Below are 18,184 nucleotides of genomic sequence, written 5' to 3'. Positions count from 1 at the left end.
TAGCATGCATCTGATGCATCCTTCTTGTTTTAAACATCTTTGGAGACTTTGGAAACATCCAAACTGGTAGAGAATCAGGGTTATAGAATAGTTCTAAAATGTGGCTATGGTCTGAATACTTTTTATATATAAACATCTGAGTTGTGTGTGGTGTATATCAGTGGCCTTTGAATCTCTTTTCTCAGGTTGTAAGTAAATATCTTTCTAACGAGATGAGATCAAGGAGGTGGAGAGAGAGAGAGAGGACTAACTTAGATGGCAGGAGCTAGATGTAGAATAAGGCAGCATACCAAGCTTTAAAATGTTCCATCTTTTACCGAGTCACTTATTTTTATTTCCCTATTTACATTTCTGGAAGATTTGGGGCCTCAAAGGAGCTAGAAGCTGAAAATTAGAAACAAATGGTTTTAATTCTAGGGGCTTTTTTGATAGAGTGGTTAGGGCACCCACCTGGAAGATGGGAGACCAGTGGTCCAGTCCCCCTGCTCTAATCAATCTTTCATTATTTATCCACAGTGGAACAGCTTCAATAGGAGAGATTGATGGAGCCTTGCATCAGGATATCCCATAGCTTAATGGTTAGAGCACTCTTGAGAGGTGGGAGGCTCCTGTTCAAATCCTTTCTCTCCATCTGGCAGAGGAGGGAATTGAATTGGATCTTCTACATCCCAGGTGAGAACTGCAAGCACTGGGCCAAACATTATAAGCTGGGTTTCGCTGTTGCCAGATTTTGAATAGGACCCAGTCCAGTAGGCAGCCTTTGAGCACACCTGCCAGATCAGGCAGCTCACACAACTTCAGGTGTTTGTCTGCCTATCTTCCCCCAGTTTGTGAATTGCTCTGGGGCATAGGTGGGAGATAGATGTAGGACACCTGTGGCAGCAATGTGCATGTCTAGAGGTAGACACTTAGACACCAAGAGAACTTAAACCATGAAAACTTAGAGAAGAAGTGAGTTTAGGCACCTACAAGGTTCAGTCAGAGTTTTTGGATTGCCGTGGAGACTTGGGCACTGAAGTACCTTTGTGGATCTGGGCCAGCGTTCCTATGTAAATTAAACTTGTGTCTTTGAGAGGAGTATGGTGTTTAGTGTTGTCTATCACAGGATGGGGACATTTTTGTCCAGTTTGTCTGTCTGTTTTGTGTTCTTTTTAAAGACTTTTAAAACAAGACATGTTTATTCAATGTATGGTCTTGATGGTGTAAAGTGATACACCTGTTTCCATTAATAATGGGAGGATTGATTTCAAACTTGTGGGCAGGTGTCCTTAGTACACACAACTCTATCATCAGGAGGATTAAGTTCTGCCTTGTCTGATTTTTTGTTCATTCCTGTTTATTAAATGCATCTATTTTACATTCTAGCAGCACATCCTTGTTTTATAGATTCACATGCAAAAGGAATTAAAATGCAGTACTATACTCATGCAGACGCTTCCTTATTGTTGGCAGTCTGTTGAGACCTGAGCACTGTTGTTGCCTAGCTGATTTTCTGGCACTTTTCTCAAGCTCAGAATTCACTCAGCTTCTCTTTATGAAATGTATGGCAAATAGTACTTCTATTGCAAAATGGCTCTTTTAGAAGATGGAATGCCAAGTTTAAAAAAAAACAAGAAATGGGTAAGTGGAAATTAAAATGTCAAATGGAGTAAGTAGCACATAGATGGCACTTCAGTAGGAGAAGGAAGTAGAATGCAAAAACTCCCTCTTATGGCACCATCCTCAGTCTCCTCCTTCAAATCCTTTGTCATCCCACCTCTGTAGCCTGTGTGCCCACTGATGACCTCCATTCCTGTGTTATTCCTTCCCTGTAGTGAGACTTGGGTAAGATTCCAAAAAGAGAACTTAGCAGCTTAATTTGAAATGTAATATAACATAGCTCACGTTCTCTTAATGTTTGTCCCTCCCTTTCTTTATCATTTATCTTAATTTGGTGTGTTTGATTTAGGTAGTGAGCTCTTGAGGCCTGTATTGAATCTTTTTTCTGTAAAGTGCCATGCAGACTTCTAGCATTATAAATATTAAAAATCAAGCCACTGGTATTGGATAGGTGGACTGGAAGAATGTCAGGTTTCTGGCCTGTGGTTGGGGAAGTTGTATGTGGGTTTCAGCTCACTTCAGAAAAAGAAAGCATAGAAAGTGATGGGATCTGTGGCTTGTAAGTCAGGTTGGTGAGAATGTGGGGACAAAACTAAAGTTGGTCTGGGAAATTAACTGTAAATATCTATTCTACAGACTTATGTCTTTATTGTAACATCCTACTAATGTTAAAGGCAGTATATTCTTACTTTTAAAAAATCATTACCTTTCTTTCTTTTACTTTTTCAAGTAGCAGTGGTAAGAGAATTATTTTCATGCTTGTACAACTCAAACATGTTTGCTGCTGTTCTCGTGTGACTTGTATTAAATCAGTTGTGCTAGACAGGGGAACAGAAGTTAAGATCCATAGACCGCTGAGCCAGTAACTGCTCTGGGACCCATGTTTCTGCACTCTAGGGGTTTAAGACTCTCCCCCAGCATAGCCAGTGGCACTCAAAGCAGTTAAATTCTGTCAGCATGGTGTTTAGAGGGGTAATAATTCCTGATGGGCATCTGATAGATTTTATAATCCCTCTTGGGTTATCTGACTGAGTTTCCAGCATTAAAGAACTTGATCTCTTTTTATATATAAGATATCAGTGAGGCTTACTGCATAAAACTAGTATGAAATATGTGCACTTGCTATTAAGTTATGAATGAACAAAAGAATCTGGAATTCTGGAAAGTTAATTTTCCAAAGTCCAGTAATTTAAGAATAGTATATCTCATTAACACCAATTTTGTTTTCAACAAATTCTCCTCTGATTTGAAATTAAGCATGAGAAACTTCAGGCTGAAATAAATTTTTGTTGGGAAACCTAGAAGAGGATCGGAAATAGGGTTTGAATGGAAACTGAATGGTAGATTCATAATGGTGACTCATAGTAGAAACAATTTTTTCAGAAGGAGTAAAAAGCAATCCCAATTCTGTGTAGTAGTAGTTCTATAACAAGAACCATGTTCCTAAGATTAAGGAATGCAAATAGCAGAGTACAAATCTTATGTGAATAAACACATTTGTTCATATTTTAGTATGGTAAAGAGCCACTAACTGTGAGTCAGAAGCAATAAAAGTTGTACTTGAAAAGATTTTAATTTTAAAAGAAATAACAAAAAATCTTAGTTTGCACTTGCAGGGATTGACTCTAATAGGTTTTATCTGATTTCTGTATTTATAAATTTTGCTTCTTCATTGCCCCATCATGAACCAAAAAAAGCCTTACTGCTGCCCACAACTGAATAGTTTTGTAAACCAGCTTTGTGAGGGTAAGAAACACGCATTTCCTGTCACTGAGCACTCGTGTTTCTGTTGGCAGTTCTGGAAAGAATAAGAAATAAGAATTCAGTGTATTGTGTTACTGCTTTAATTCTGTATACTGTTTGAATAAATATGGAAACAGGGCTATAGGATCTGCTATACCTTTTACTTATTTTAAAGCATAATGTTCAAAATAGTAATTTATCTTCCTTTGTCTTTTAACAAGTTTCTTTCGATTACAAAGTTTATCTGCTGCCTAAAATGCTTAACTGTGGGAAAAGTTCTCTTTGTGGTTTTTGTATTTGTTTCCCAGGAGTCCTGTACTATTCCATCAGAAATTCATACCCCTGTCTTTTGCTACAATCATTAGTAGGGAGAGACTTCCCCTGCTACTGGATAGGAGTGGGTTAGCCAATCTTTTCTGTAAATCTTAATTTTTAACAGAAATGGAAGCTTGACATTTCAGCATAGCTAATTCATGATGTTCACAATAGTCTTTTTGAAATCTGAACCAAGTTTCTGTTAAGACAGGAAAAAGAAAACAGTTAAATATTCCGTCAGTGTTTGTGTCTCAGTCACTGATGAATTATAGTATATGAGCACCCCAAAGTGTAGTCCAGTTGCACAGTCTAAACTGAATTAAGTGCAAAACCTAAACAGGCAGCGTAAATGGGAAAGTAAATTTAGATTTTTTTTGTTTTGTTCAAAATTGCTTTGGTTTTAATAATGTAAAATGATGTTAGTAATGCAGGGAAGATGCTTTGGAATGACTTTTTTTTTTTTTGTGGTGTTTTTACCATTTCTGAGTGGAATCTATTGTTTGTGGAAACTGCCGAAAAATTAATTGGGGAGAAACAGAATCTAGTATCACTATTTTGATATCAGCTGTTCCTCTTCTATCTGTTTATCAGAATATATGTAAGAGGTAGTGATTGACTATTTTGTGAATAAATGGAATTAGTTGAAATGCAGAAAATTTTTAAAAAATGTTCTAAATTGTATGCATCACTTTATTCTTGTTTTCTTCTTAGAACTGCCTATGTGGTAAATATTCACTCCGTCCATTACGACTATGCCGCGGATATGCTACGTCAGGACAGTCTGGGTATGCATTGAGTTTCGTAGGTGGTATTGGTAATTTAACCTGATTCATCAAGAGTGAGTTTGGTCATTTTCACTTAGGTGGGATTTGCAATTACATATTTGTTGCAAGTATATGTTTATGGTTTGCAGCAACAATTTCTTGCGTGATTGCATCAGATTTCAATCTGCCAAATGGTCATCACTTGGATGGGAAACCACCATAGAGAAAGTGGGTTATTGCAGACAATGTTAGTTGGTGGCATTGTTGCTTCTGTGTTAGTCTGGAACCAGTGCCCCAGTGTGGTACTGAGGGACTTGGTAGTGCTGAAGGAGGAGTCATGCAGATGAGATTGAAAACAGACTGAACTCTTCAGAAAATTGGCCCCATTTGCAGGTACAGAGCTTTCTTGGAAAGCTGGCCCTTAAAGTATTTTCGCTGTCAGTGGAGTTAGACTCTATAGAAAGGTGCTGCCCCAAAAGTCTCTGGTTGCCCTATGACATGTAAAACCAAATTAACTGGGTGTGTTGTTTCTTCATTAGTTGCTCACAAACGCTTGTAACACTTTTCCATCCCTTGTGCTTAATATCAATATGTCAGGCTTTGTGTGGCTCAGAAAGCTGCAGTAATTAGAAAAGTTAAGTTGAAGTTATTCAACTAGTTGCTATGTGTATTTAGGTTTGCCTAGATATATTAAAATGGTTATGGGCCTTCATTTTAAAAAGGATGGCTTTCAGATCTATAACAACAATTTGGTGTTCCTCTCCGAGTTTGTTTTCTATCCTACTGGTTTGACGTACATAAAGGTTTTCTCAGCTTTATTTCTTTTCTCTTCTCTAGTGTTTCTGCAGGCAAAATTATTGGGGCAAGTGTCTTGTTTGTTGGCGGAGGAGTTGGTGGAACTGTTCTGTATGCTAATTATGATCCACGTTTCCGAGAGAATGTAGAGAAGACCCTCCCATACTCTGATAAACTCTTTGAAATGGCACTTGGTCCTGCCCCTTATAATGTGCCAACGCCAAAAAACCCAGTAAGTTTTCACGTAAATTTTTTTATAAAGGAAACTTTTTTGCTTTGTTTCTCAAATTCTAAATACTTTTGATTCAGTATACACAAGAGGCCAGAACTGTGAATTCAGCATGACTGTAATTAGAAAAAGTCTGTATGTATTTCTGCTTTCTTTTGAGAGAGAGAGAGAGAGAGATTTAATAGATACACAATAAAAATCCTTTCATATTTCAGACATTGTGTGCTGCTGACTTACCATTTACCTTTTGACTGACTTCACCTGCTGTGTTCTGTTCTTGTGCACTGCTTCTTTTTGGTTTTAATATGGTTTCACAGTCTCAAATGGATTGTGATTCATGGATTGTAAAATCTTGCCATTTTTTACTTATTTGAGTGGAGAGGTCTAAAATAGATAGGTATTATGTTTGGTCATTAATAATCTGGAAATGGCACACTGATGAAATTTGCATGTCATATTATGCTGGAAGGAATAGTACTGTATAGGGATGTAGTGAGGTTAAGAAATATGAGCAGGAAATACATTTGTCCAGGCTGAATCACTTTAAGATCGTGCATCTTTGGGAACAGATAAACTTTGAAATCTTTAAAGTTAAAAGTGATAGAGAACACCATGTTGGATTTTGTATTGCAATAAAGGTCATATTGGAAAAGGTCATTGGCATCACTTTGCAGATGGCAGGAGAGACCCTTTCTGCAATCCTGATCTGGGAAGGTGCTGAGTGCCCTTAGCTCCTAGTGACTTTAAATAAATTAACTTTAGAAATTTCACGTTTACCTCATCAGAAAGAAAAGGCCTCCTGGCCAGGCATAGCATCAGTGGCCAGGAACGCTTTTTATCATCTATCTGAGCTTTCAGAAGCAGGTGAGGATCCAGAAAGATCCCAGGGTTGCAAACCTAAGTTGGGAGGGGGGCTAAACTAGCATATTCTCTGAATGGAACAGGACAATATAACTTACTCCAGTTGTTTTAGTTCGTTCCCCATCTTAGCTAACGTTATTTCTTATCTGAGTTGAGTCTCAGCCGGTTTGTCCTTATTCAAGCCCTCTATCCCAGCCGGACGCTGAGTAAATCTTAACTGCTTTGTGCACATTTGATGAAATGGAGATGACAAAGCTGGTGTCATCTGCCTAATAAAGGCATTGTAGCCTAAATTGCCTTATCTTTCCTAGTGATCTGTCTTACCCACTGGACAGGAGAGGCTTGGGGGTGAAAGAATAGGCAGTCCCCTACCTGAGTGAACCTTTGGGCTAGATGCACATTCAGTCAGTATTAACTTCTGGGTCCTGTCAGATTGAAATCAGTAGAGCCATTCAAATTTGATTGATCAATTCCTGTCAGTCTGTGGCCATGTCAATTATATATTGTGGTCAATGGTATCAAAAGCATCTTACAGAATAATCATGACTGCTTGGCTTTTACATCTGTTACCTATTGTCACAAGGTCATCTACCAATGAACCAAGTGTGTTTTTCCCACTATATCCTGGTCTGAAAGTAGATTGCCTAGGATCTATGGAAACTCCTGGAGTCTCAGATTTCCTAGTTTTTTCACCTTCACCATCACTTTTGTAGCCTACCCAGAAAAGGGAGTGGGTGATGATTAGTGAGATCTTAATGTCAGACGACGGTTTCTTGAGCAAGGGCTTAATGTAAACTTTGTTGATGCCTGCCCTCACTAAGAGAGTGACAGTTTCTAGCAGTACAGACCCAGTGTCTCCTTTCTACATTTTATTGTGCAACAAAGACGAGTCAAGTTTGGTAGTGATAGCCAAAAGTTCCCTAAATACATCCAGAACATCAGTGAATGATGCTGACCCAAAATCAGAGAGCGTGTCCTGTTTCTCTGTCACCCCTCTTCTGCCAAAAGAGAGATGTTTCCCTGAAGATAGTTTGCTCTGAATCAGGGTGATAAAAGTAAATTGAAAATTCCTCCAAGCAAGGACCCTTGACTCTGTTTTCAAGTGGACATAGTCTGGATTAACCCGGAAGAAAAATTTAAAAGAACTCACTATTTATAGCTTGGCAAAGTGACAGCTAAGGGAGGACACGGTCTACAAGCATATAAAGACTATAAGTGCCAATAGGGGAGAGGACTTGTTTAATATGGTATGAGGATGTATTGGTAGTGGCTAATGAATATCAGAAAAAAACTTTGTCAGTGAGGTTTTACAGATTATGTAGTTATCTCCGTTGGGAAGTAATGGAAACCCAGTTTCCAAAGCTGCATGTGAGCCATTTGGTGGTGTGTGAATAGTGTATCTAGAGTCTGTACACAATCTGTATTAAGACAGTTAATTGCTTTGTAGAGTTCTTTGGGGTACCTTGAATGTTATGGGGTGGTACTTGATAAAGACAATCTGTTAAAATTCTTTGTTCATAATTAAATTACACAAACTAATGAATTCATTTTAAAAATTGAAAATTGTGAAGGCTGCTTTCAAATTAAAAATTGGGTGTGAAATTCTAAATTTACCATGTAAAATATGAAACTGATAGCAAAGGGTCTTGTATGGTCAAGTCTCTGATCTTGAAAATTGCTAATGCAAATGACATTTTACATTCTAATAGCATTTTGGGGTTATTCAGATAATCTGATCTGCTACTGCCTGGTGGGTGGAATTATTTTTTTGAAGTGCTAGCAATGTGCATGATGTTGTACAGTATATAAAAACAGAAGTCCTATGCTGAAATATTTATAATCTAATAGAACTGTGACTCTTTGAATATTCATTGTATGACTGATAGTATGTGGTGATTTTTTAAAAAAAAATATATATGGTTTTCAAGATACAACCTGGTCCACTAAAAATCTCCTCTGTAGAAGAGTTAATGAAAGACTCCAAACAGCCCAGTACCAGATCGCAGAAGAGTAAGACAGAAGCTCCTTCAACGTTGGTGGAAGAAAAAGGAGGTAACTTTCCAGAATGGTGTAAAATTTATTGTGGGGAGAGGAACAAAATGGTGGTTTTTGGTATACTTTACATTATAAAACTATTTTGAAGACTGGTGTTATGTAATCATTGGTAAGATATTTGCTCTAGGAGATAATGGTCTTTTCTATTTCAGTGGTGGGGTGCTTTCTGATTGCATTCTGGTTACTTTTCTGCAGGCTAATGTAAACTGCAGTGACTAGATTTTTTTTTTTTTTTTAATGCAGCTGAAGACATGAATTAACTGGATTGTGAGGCTTGTACACAGGATTCAATAAGAATATCTTGGATACTTGTCTCCTAGGTCTTCTAAGTTTCTGGTAACTGCAAAGGGCTTAATGTGGGCAAACTGCCAAGTCACAGTTTATAGAAGTTGGGAGTGTCCTGTCCTTCAGCCCTACCTTCAGTTAAATTCTGGGTGGGAAGTAGTATCTGGTTTTCGGCCACTTATGACCTTTGCTAATGAGAGAAGGTGGCTTATTCACACTCTGTATGTGTAATGTTCTTTGTCCCCAACGTAAACAACATTCAGGTATCTAAACTATGTTATACACAGAAATTATACAAATGGTACTGTATATGTTGTTGTTGTTTTTTATTTGTTTACAGCAAGCTCAGAAGTAGCTCAAATAATTTCTGCAACAGGTGAAGCTTTGTCAATACCAGCTCCAGGCATGCAGGATGACAAAAGTGATAAAGATCACCTACAAGGACACCATGAAGAGAAACACAAACCTGCTGCATCAGGTGCTTAAATGACTTATTAATCAGATCTAACGACTCAATCCTTTATGCCTTCTGGATGCAGACCTCTCACCAACTTGTGAATGTTCTGCATGGAAAAGGACTGCAGGATTGGGCCATATGAGACCTTAGATAATGTGAAAAGATTTCTGCTTGGTTAGTTCGGAAAATCAGAACTGTATACATCCCACTTAACCTCTGATCTGGTGATTTCTTGGCCAGAGTTCAGGAAAGCTATGTATCCAGGGCATTGGCGAGGAAGCATCAATCACAAAACTTTAAAACACACTGTAGCAAATTCATTAGAAGAACTATAGCTTCTTTGCAATAATAGCATTTTTTTTCTAAATAAGATTTTTACTGGTATTATATTTAACAAGTCTGAATCAATATGCCAACGGTAAACAAACACTTCAGAGTTAGCATGAGCGTTAAGAGGCAACTTGGTCTTGTGGTTAGAGCATAGGGCTGGGAGTCAGGAGATCTGGATTCTCATCTCTGCTCTTCCACAGACTTCCTGTACGAAAACCATTTAGGCCATAACTTTTCAATTGTCCACTTACTATGTGTTTTAGGGACAGGGAAAAATAGTGCAGAATGAACGGTCGTAAACAGTGGGAGAACTGAACTCTGCTGATGGAAATTATATCATCCCATCTTTCCTTAGCCTCCCTCCTAACCTTTCGCTGTTTTGGCCGAACTTCCCAGCCATGCTAACACAGCAATGGAAATGGAAAGCAATGGTTATTCACCATATGACAATCTCTTTAGTTTCCCAGCTGTGTTTTAGCATTGCTTTCCATCTTCATTTTTTGTTCAGTTTATCCTTTTCAACTGTCAGAAATGTGGGGATAAGTCTGAGTATGTGTGTCTGTGTAGTTATCTTTGACTGCAAGGAGAGCTCAGGCTAAACTTTGCAACTCTGGAAATACAAGATTTGAGGAGGTTGCTGGATGATTGTAGTGATGCTGCCAATACAAATTAGACTCAAAAAGAAATGGTCCCTCCACGATAAGTAACCCTGGTACTAATTTTGGTTTTTCACTAAGCCTTGTTTTTTCCCTCCTCATCTCTGTGTGTAGGTGAAGAAAGTACGGGTGGAGACTCCCTTGCCATAAAAGAACGGCCACCAGAGGAAGTTGCAGCCCGTCTTGCACAGCAAGACAAAGAGGAACAGGAGAAGATTTCATGTATGTAAATTAAGATATAATTTGGTTGTCATAGATAGGAATTCACACTGTTGTAAATATACAATATAGCCGTATGTATATATGGTAGTGTACAAACAATAATTTATGAAGCAGCTATAGTGTTGTAGATTCTTTATACAAGACTGCTTCCGTACTCTTTCCATTTCCTTTTTGTCTGGTCCCTCTGCCTGTCTTATGTTAGTAAGAGTAATAATAGTAAGAATTGTAGCAGACTTAGCAGTGCAGGGCAGCATGAACCACACTGGGATTTGTGTTGGGTCACTGGGAAAGAATGACTGGAGAGCAGACTGCTTTTTCCAATAGGGAAATGTCCATTACAATGGATCTTACTCAGTGCTTAATGTGTGCCAGGGCTTGTGAGAATCTTTGTGCTTGCCCTTGATGCAGTATAGTCCACATACCTCATCTTCCTTTCCAAATGCAAACAGACGGATATCATACCAAAAGAACTGAAGGTAAAAAATCCATTACAATTTACATACCACACAGACTATGCTGAGAGATTGTGTCACATGCTCTCAAAGAAACCGTGGAACTACCTGATCAACCTCCTATACAGCAAAGAGGGAAAGATTAAGAATGAGCTCTCAAAACTGGATACTCTCGTTTTTTAAAAAAAAAAAAAAAAAAAAAAAAATCCAAACCAGCCTTCCACACAAACTTCCTCCTGGCTGGACTTTACAAAAGCTAGACAAGCCATTTACAACACACACTTTGCTTCTCTACAAAGGAAAAAGGACACTAAACTATCTAAACTACTACATGCCACAAGGGGCCACAGCAGTGGTTCCGTTAACCCACCCAACAATATAGTTAATCTATCCAGCTATACTCTTAGCCCGGCAGAAGAATCTGTCCTATCTTAGGTTTCAGAGTAGCAGCCGTGTTAGTCTGTATTCGCAAAAAGAAAAGGAGTATTTGTGGCACCTTAGAGACTAACAAATTTATTTGAGCATAAGCTTTCGTGAGCTACAGCTCACTTCATCGGATGCATCCAAATGCATCCGATGAAGTGAGCTGTAGCTCACGAAAGCTTATGCTCAAATAAATTTGTTAGTCTCTAAGGTGCCACAAATACTTCTTTTCTTTTTGTCCTATCTTAGGGCCTCTCCTTCTGCCTCTCCACCCACGCAAACAAGATACTATTCTGTGGTGACCTAGAATCCTACTTTTGATGTCTCTGACTCAAAGAATATTTCCAGCACACCTCTGAACAGCACACTAACCCACAGAAACCTTGCTACCAACACTACAAAAAGAAGGATTCTGCGTGGACTCCTCCTGAAGGTCAAAACAGACTGGACTTCCATATAGAATGCTTCCGCCAACATGCATGGGCTGAAATTGTGGAAAAGCAGCATCACTTGCCCCATAACCTCAGCCGTGCAGAACACAACGCCATCCACAGCCTTAGGAATAACTCTGACATCATAATAAAAAAGGCTGACACAGGAGGTGCTGTCGTCATCATGACTAGGTCGGAATATGAACAAGAGACTGCTAGGCAGCTCTGTAACACCACGTTCTACAGGACATTACCCTCTGATCCCACTGAGGGTTACCAAAAGAAACTACACCATCTGCACAAGACACTCCCTGACAAAGCACAGGAACAAATCTGCACAGACACCCCTAGAACCCTGACATGGGGTATTCTATCTGCTACCCAAGATCCATAAACCTGGAAATCCTGGACGCCCCATCATTTCAGGCATTGGCACCCTGACAGCAGGATTGTCTGGCTGTTTAGACTCTCCTCAGGCCCTACGCTACCAGCACTCCCAGCTATGTTTTGAGACACCACTGACTTCCTGAGGAAACTTCAATCCCTTGGTGATCTTCCAGAAAACACCATCCTAGCCACTATGGATGTAGAAGCCCTCTACACCAACATCTACACAAAGATGGACTACAAGCCGTCAGGAACGGTATCCCTGATAATGTCACATCAATCTTGGTGGTTGAACTTTGTGACTTTGTCCTCACCCACAACTATTTCACATTTGGGGACAATGTATACCTTCAAGTCATTGGCACTGCTATGGGTACCCGCATGGCCCCATGTATGCCAGCATTTTTATGGCTGATTTAGAACAACGCTTCCTCAACTCTCGTCCCCTAACCCCATCTCTACTTGTGCTACATTGATGACATCATCATCTGGACCCATGGAAAAGAAGCACCTGAGGAATTCCACCAGGATTTCAACAATTTCCATCCCACTATCAACCTCAGCCTGGACAAGTCCACACAAGAGATCCACTTCCTAGACACTACAGTGCTAATAAGCGAAGGTCACATAAACACCACCCTATACCGGAAACCTACTGACCGCTATACTTACCTACGTGCCTCCAGCTTCCATCCAGGATACACCACACGATCCAATGGCCCATCCTGATTATCACTACAAAAGTTTTTTTTTTCTCCTGCTAAGTCCACCTTAATTGATTTGTCTCATTAGTTGGTATGGCAACCCCCATCTTTTCATGTTCTGTGTATGTGTATGTGTATATGTATATGTATCTTCCTACTGCATGGAGTGGAAAATACATCTGATGAAGTGGGTTTTAGCCCATGAAAGCTTACGCCCAAATAAATTTGTTAGTCTCTAAGGTGCCACAAGTACTCGTTCTTTTTTTTTTTTGATAATTTTAAGGAATTCTCAGTAATCCTTTTGGGTGGTGAAAAGTAATATCATGGGGCCAATTGAGGAAATGTGGTGGGGGACATGAGTGTTACCCATATGTATGCAAATGTTTTTTATTATGGTAACGTGATAGAGGAAATTATCTGTGTTTTTAATGTTTATTTCTCCAGCTCTTGCAGCAGCTTTGGAAGGAGCCCTAAGCAGTACTGCTCGAGTAACCCTTCAGGCAATTACCGCCCAGGAAGCTGCAGTGCAAGCTGTTAATGCTCATGCTCAGATACTGAAGGAGGCTATGGATAATTCTGAGGTAAACTGAATAAAATTCCGATGCAGCTCTTACTTTGTCTATCGAAGTATCTAGAAATGTTTATCATACAATTGAAGATATCAGATAATTGATTTTTCTCCTGTGGGTTTGAACATGTAATGGCACTTCTGTTCCTCAATTTCCCTGTCTATGAAATGGGGATAGTTCTTCTTTGCCTGCTCAGTAGGGGTATTCAGAGAGTTAACATTTAATATGTGTGAAGTGTGTAGGAAATGAATATACTAAATATTGTGGTAAGGACATCAAACCTCTCTAACTCCACTTTAGATCACTTTGTTAAAACCATTACTATTACTAAAATAGTTCCAGTCGGAGAACACTTCAACCTCCCTGGACACTCAGTTACAGTGGATTTCTCTCTTTTGCTACAGAAGTTCATTTGTTAGTGTCTAGTAGTGAATATGGAATGTGTCATCATGGAGTCTTACATCAGTGTCAATGTACAAGGATTCAGCAAACACTATAAATGAACAAGTATATGGCAGATCAGTCTGAAGTGAGAAGCGCAGACACAGTTGCATGTGGGACAGAAAAATTGTCCGTGACAACTGCAAGCTATGGTATCCTTGCTTTGTGCTGTTCATATTTTTCTCATAAGTTGCTGATACCTCTTGCTTCAAAGTGGTTAACAGCAGCAAATATGCTGCCACCTTGCTCTGTCGTAGATGTTGCTTCCCAGTTACTGGGATCAACCGGACATGTTTTCAAGCTTGACTTCAGTGTATCTTTATACCATTTGTACTGATCAACATGAGAGTGGGTGCTTTAAGTTGACCGACCATAATATATGGTCTTGGGTGTTCTTGGGTTGGCCATACAAACAAGGGGCCCAGGCCAGTGCAGTTGAGTTGTTATGAGTATGCGTTGAATGTCAGACATCCAACAACGATTAAGGAGTTTGGTTTAGGAATCTTGTGCCATTATGTGACCCAGCAAACAGCACAGCGCATATGGAACTGATCAAGTTTCCTGGTATGGCAGTGATCCCATATAGAAGTGTTAGCACCACTGCCTCATCATAAACATATATCTTAGTGCTTATTTGTACGCCTGTAGTGTTCCATAGGCAGTGTGACAACATTGTAAATGCAAAGCTTGCCTTGGCTATTCGATGGGTAATCTCATAGTTAGTTGTGGCGCTGTGTGACAGCATGCTCCCTGGGTAACAAAACTTCTCCATGGACTTGAGCATTGTACACATCCCCTGGCACAAGTTGGTATAGTACTTCAGTTTTCTTTCAGCTAACTGTGAAACCAAAGCAGTTAACTACATGAGTGAGGTGATCAGTTATAAATCAACTATCACTAATCCAAGTGAGCAACTAGTGCAGTCTTACTGGCGCACACGAGCTCCTTAAATAAATCTGCCACTTTTATGGAAGCATTAAACAACTTTCCATCGCTGTGGAAACGAATAAATAATCTCTGTCAGTGTTTATGAAATGCATCCATAAGCATAGCTGAAAAAAGGATGGAAAAGAGTGTGGGAGCCATCATGAACCTGGTTTGGTGCCACTGATGACTGGAAAGGAGTCTGATATCTTGCCATTTTCCCCCACTCTGGCCATCATTCCATTGTGCGCCAAATGACAAAAACAAACTTGGAAGAGCATCCAAAGATGAATAAAAGTTTCCAAAGTCTTTCATGATTTACAGAATCAAAAGCTGTGGCTAAGTTGATGGACACAGTATGAAGGTCATGGTTTTTCTCCCTTCACTTTTCCTGAAGTTGATGGGCTGTGAAGATCATGTTTGCAGTGCCCTGTCCAGATCAAAATCCACATTGAGACTCAGGGAGGAGATTTCCACAAGATAGGGGTTAAATCGGTTCAATATAATCCATGGAAGGCTTTTCCCAGCAACAGAATGTAGAAAAATGACATGGTGATTATCAGTTTGCCTTATCACCCTTACGAAGGTGAATAATATTGGCATACTTGAAATCCTGTAGCACCGACTCTTGCTCTCAGATAGTGGGGAAGAATCTTGAAAGACACCTTGCAATATGATAGCCAGCCTGCTTGTAGATCTGTGCTGGAATGGCACCTGGTCTGGGTGCTTTCCCTTGTGACCTCTGCTTGACTACTATTATGGTCTCATATCAGGTTGGGGCTGGAACAAGATCTTATTTTAAAGAGCGCTGTGGAGTAGTATTAATTGCTTTCTCAGAAATGTTGGAAGGGCAGTTGAGTATGAAACTGAAATGTTTGTTCATCGAGCAAGTATTTTTTTTTTGTCAGTTGAACGGATTGCTGTTCAGCATATATACAGGTATTATCACTTTGCATCTGAGGCCATATGCAGCACAAAGGCTAGCAAAACAGCTTTGGGATGTCTTTGTGGTCTGCTGTCCATGGTAACTCCATGGCTTTATTTTTCTGACCACTGGTTTTTTATTTGCCAAAGTCTGGTATGAGCCACCTTCCTAGCTGCTGAATCCTCATCCTTAATGTAGACTCGATGTGTAGCATGCAGTGAGTGTTTTGGGGTCATTCTCATCAAACCAGTCCTGGTTCCTCTTAACCAAGCCAAAAACTTCAGCAGCCATATTATATGTTGTACAGTATCTCAAAAATGTTTCCAGGCTGTGTCTACATCGACTGAGATGTCTCTGGCTAAGGAATGTACATTAGCTATGCCAACATACAGTCCCAGTGTGTTTTAATTTAACATTTCTAGATTTTATTTTCAGCAGAGGGTTGTTACTTTCAGCAATGTTCTAGGCCAGAAGGTGTTCAAGTGGCTAATTAGCTTTACAGAGGCATATCCATAGCTAATAAGGACTGGGCTTGGAAGGTCTCCTATGTGGAAAGTCTGAAATGTTGATACCACATTGGGGAATTTGGTTATCAATACTACTGGATTGATAGGAACTGTATGAAAAATATATTCATGTGTTTTAAAATGAAGGGAACATGATTATATAGGTTACACTGAATCTAGAGCTTGAATTTTAAGATTATTTTTAAAACACAAGAACTAGTATTCTATTTACATGTATTACATTTTTAAAAATCAGCAAATATTTCCCAGTAGTGTCCAACCCAAAGACTCCTACATTCCTCTATTTCAGGAGGATCAATGTGAAATTGACTAGTTTTTATTTTCACTGTTTAGTCAGAACAAAGTGCATAAAGTAAACAGCATAAATTCTGATAAAATTAGATTTTAAAAACTTTCAGTTGTTGGTATTAAGAAAGGTAATTGGTTTTTAAATGACTTAAGGTAATTTTTAAAAGGGCATATTTCAAGTTAATTGCAAATTAGTTAGGAACCTTCAAGTTTGTGCAGCTATTTTGAATTTCCATTCTTGCTGATGATTTTGTTAGTGGTTATAACTTGCCTAATTAGAAAGCTTTTGCTTCCTAGACTTCAGGAGAGAGAAAATCTGCTCAGTGGCGGACCTTGGAGGAAGCACTGAAAGATCGCAGGAGGGCTGTGGATGAAGCTGCTGATGCCCTTCTGAAAGCCAAGTAAGTTGTTCTGAGCATTTCATAGGGTTGATTACATATTGCCAGTGTCCAATTTGGCAGAAATTCTAAAACAACACACGGTAAACTGTATTTGTGTAAATTAGATCGACTTGTTCATAACTAGATTATACTTAGGTCAGCACCAAAAAATTTAACCCAAGCATACTCTTGATATAAGCATGCTTTGCATGTGCTTCTCAGATGTCTCTGGATTTGGTATTTTGCAGAACATTGATATAATAGAGAATCTGAAACAGTAAAATCTTAATTATTTTCATTGTTTCCTTTCCTTTTTCTAATAAAACAATGAATGAATTCGATCACTCTTGGAGCTTAGATACCGTGGCAGTGAGACCAAACAACCCAAATCTGGTCTGAACTATTAATTAGAAGAGACAGTGGACAAAAAAAAATTATATTTATATCTGTAATGTCTTGTACAGATAAAATCTTGGATAAACTTAAACAGTATTAGCAAACCTACTGCAGATATTTCACAGCTGGCCTCTGTATGTACAGGGATCAATAATACCAGTAGGTATCATCAGTTGTAATGGCCAAAACTTTAAAACCTGGTTATGTAAAGTTAGACTCCTTAGGATTGTGCAGTAATTACATTAGAAACTTAAAAAAAGACAAATAACCTTGCTTTTTAGATCATAATCCTTTCAGCACATAATCCTAAAGTTTTGTATAACTACTTCTAAGTCTTCGTTAATGAGTTTTTAGTTTATGCAGGCTCTTGAAGAATAGTGATTTCAATGTATTAAAGGGGGTGTGTATGTGGAAGTAGGACACGCCTAAAATTTGGTTATCTTGGAAAGACTCTGGGGAGATGCGAAAAATGAAACCTGAAAGCATGTGGGAAGAACTCAGGAAAGCCCGTCAGCAAACCTCCCCCCAGAAAGCTAGTAAACAATAAAAATGCTCCTAATAGCCACTGACTGTGTGTAAACTTTTCAACAAAAAAAATCCTTTTTAAATTCAAAATGATTGGAGTGTTGAATGCTGCTCTTCCCCTTCCCTTACCTGTTTGACTATTCCTAATAAGAAAAGGAGTACTTGTGGCACCTTAGAGACTAACAAATTTATTAGAGCATAAGCTTTCGTGAGCTACAGCTCACTTCATCTCACGAAAGCTTATGCTCTAATAAATTTGTTAGTCTCTAAGGTGCCACAAGTACTCCTTTTCTTTTTGCGAATACAGACTAACACGGCTGCTACTCTGAAACCTATTCCTAATAGTATCACTAGAGCCAGTATTTTTAAAGAACACAAGATAATTTTAGCTGTAAAAATCTGACTGGCTGCTGTTAGTTTACTTTTTGCTCTATTGCTTGTATTCATTTAGGGCCTGCTTCATAGTCCATTGAAACAATGGGAGTCTTTCCCATTTGTTTC

The 18,184-nt window shown here is 39.0% G+C and overlaps 1 protein-coding gene across 5 annotated transcripts in view; it reads left to right on the top strand.

Moving 5' to 3' along the window:
* IMMT (inner membrane mitochondrial protein) overlaps positions 1–18,184 on the top strand; it is a 36,544-nt gene that overhangs the window by 1,403 nt on the left and 16,957 nt on the right. For 2 of the 5 annotated variants that reach the window (XM_043512695.1, XM_043512694.1), the window contains exons 2-8: positions 4,369–4,442; positions 5,259–5,448; positions 8,235–8,358; positions 8,987–9,067; positions 10,204–10,311; positions 13,153–13,289; positions 16,680–16,783. In XM_043512695.1, the coding sequence (XP_043368630.1) occupies positions 4,369–4,442; positions 5,259–5,448; positions 8,235–8,358; positions 8,987–9,067; positions 10,204–10,311; positions 13,153–13,289; positions 16,680–16,783 (818 nt within the window). Of the gene's footprint in view, positions 1–4,368; positions 4,443–5,258; positions 5,449–6,230; positions 6,310–8,234; positions 8,359–8,986; positions 9,125–10,203; positions 10,312–13,152; positions 13,290–16,679; positions 16,784–18,184 lie in introns of those variants that run through there. The other 3 variants (XM_038398778.2, XM_038398777.2, XM_043512696.1) reach the window with 2 other exon arrangements.

The sequence above is a fragment of the Dermochelys coriacea genome, chromosome 4 (genome assembly GCF_009764565.3).
Source record: "Dermochelys coriacea isolate rDerCor1 chromosome 4, rDerCor1.pri.v4, whole genome shotgun sequence".
Taxonomy (NCBI): domain Eukaryota; kingdom Metazoa; phylum Chordata; order Testudines; family Dermochelyidae; genus Dermochelys; species Dermochelys coriacea.
Note: the sequence above shows the minus strand (reverse complement) of the source record. Positions and strands in the feature narration are given on the sequence as shown.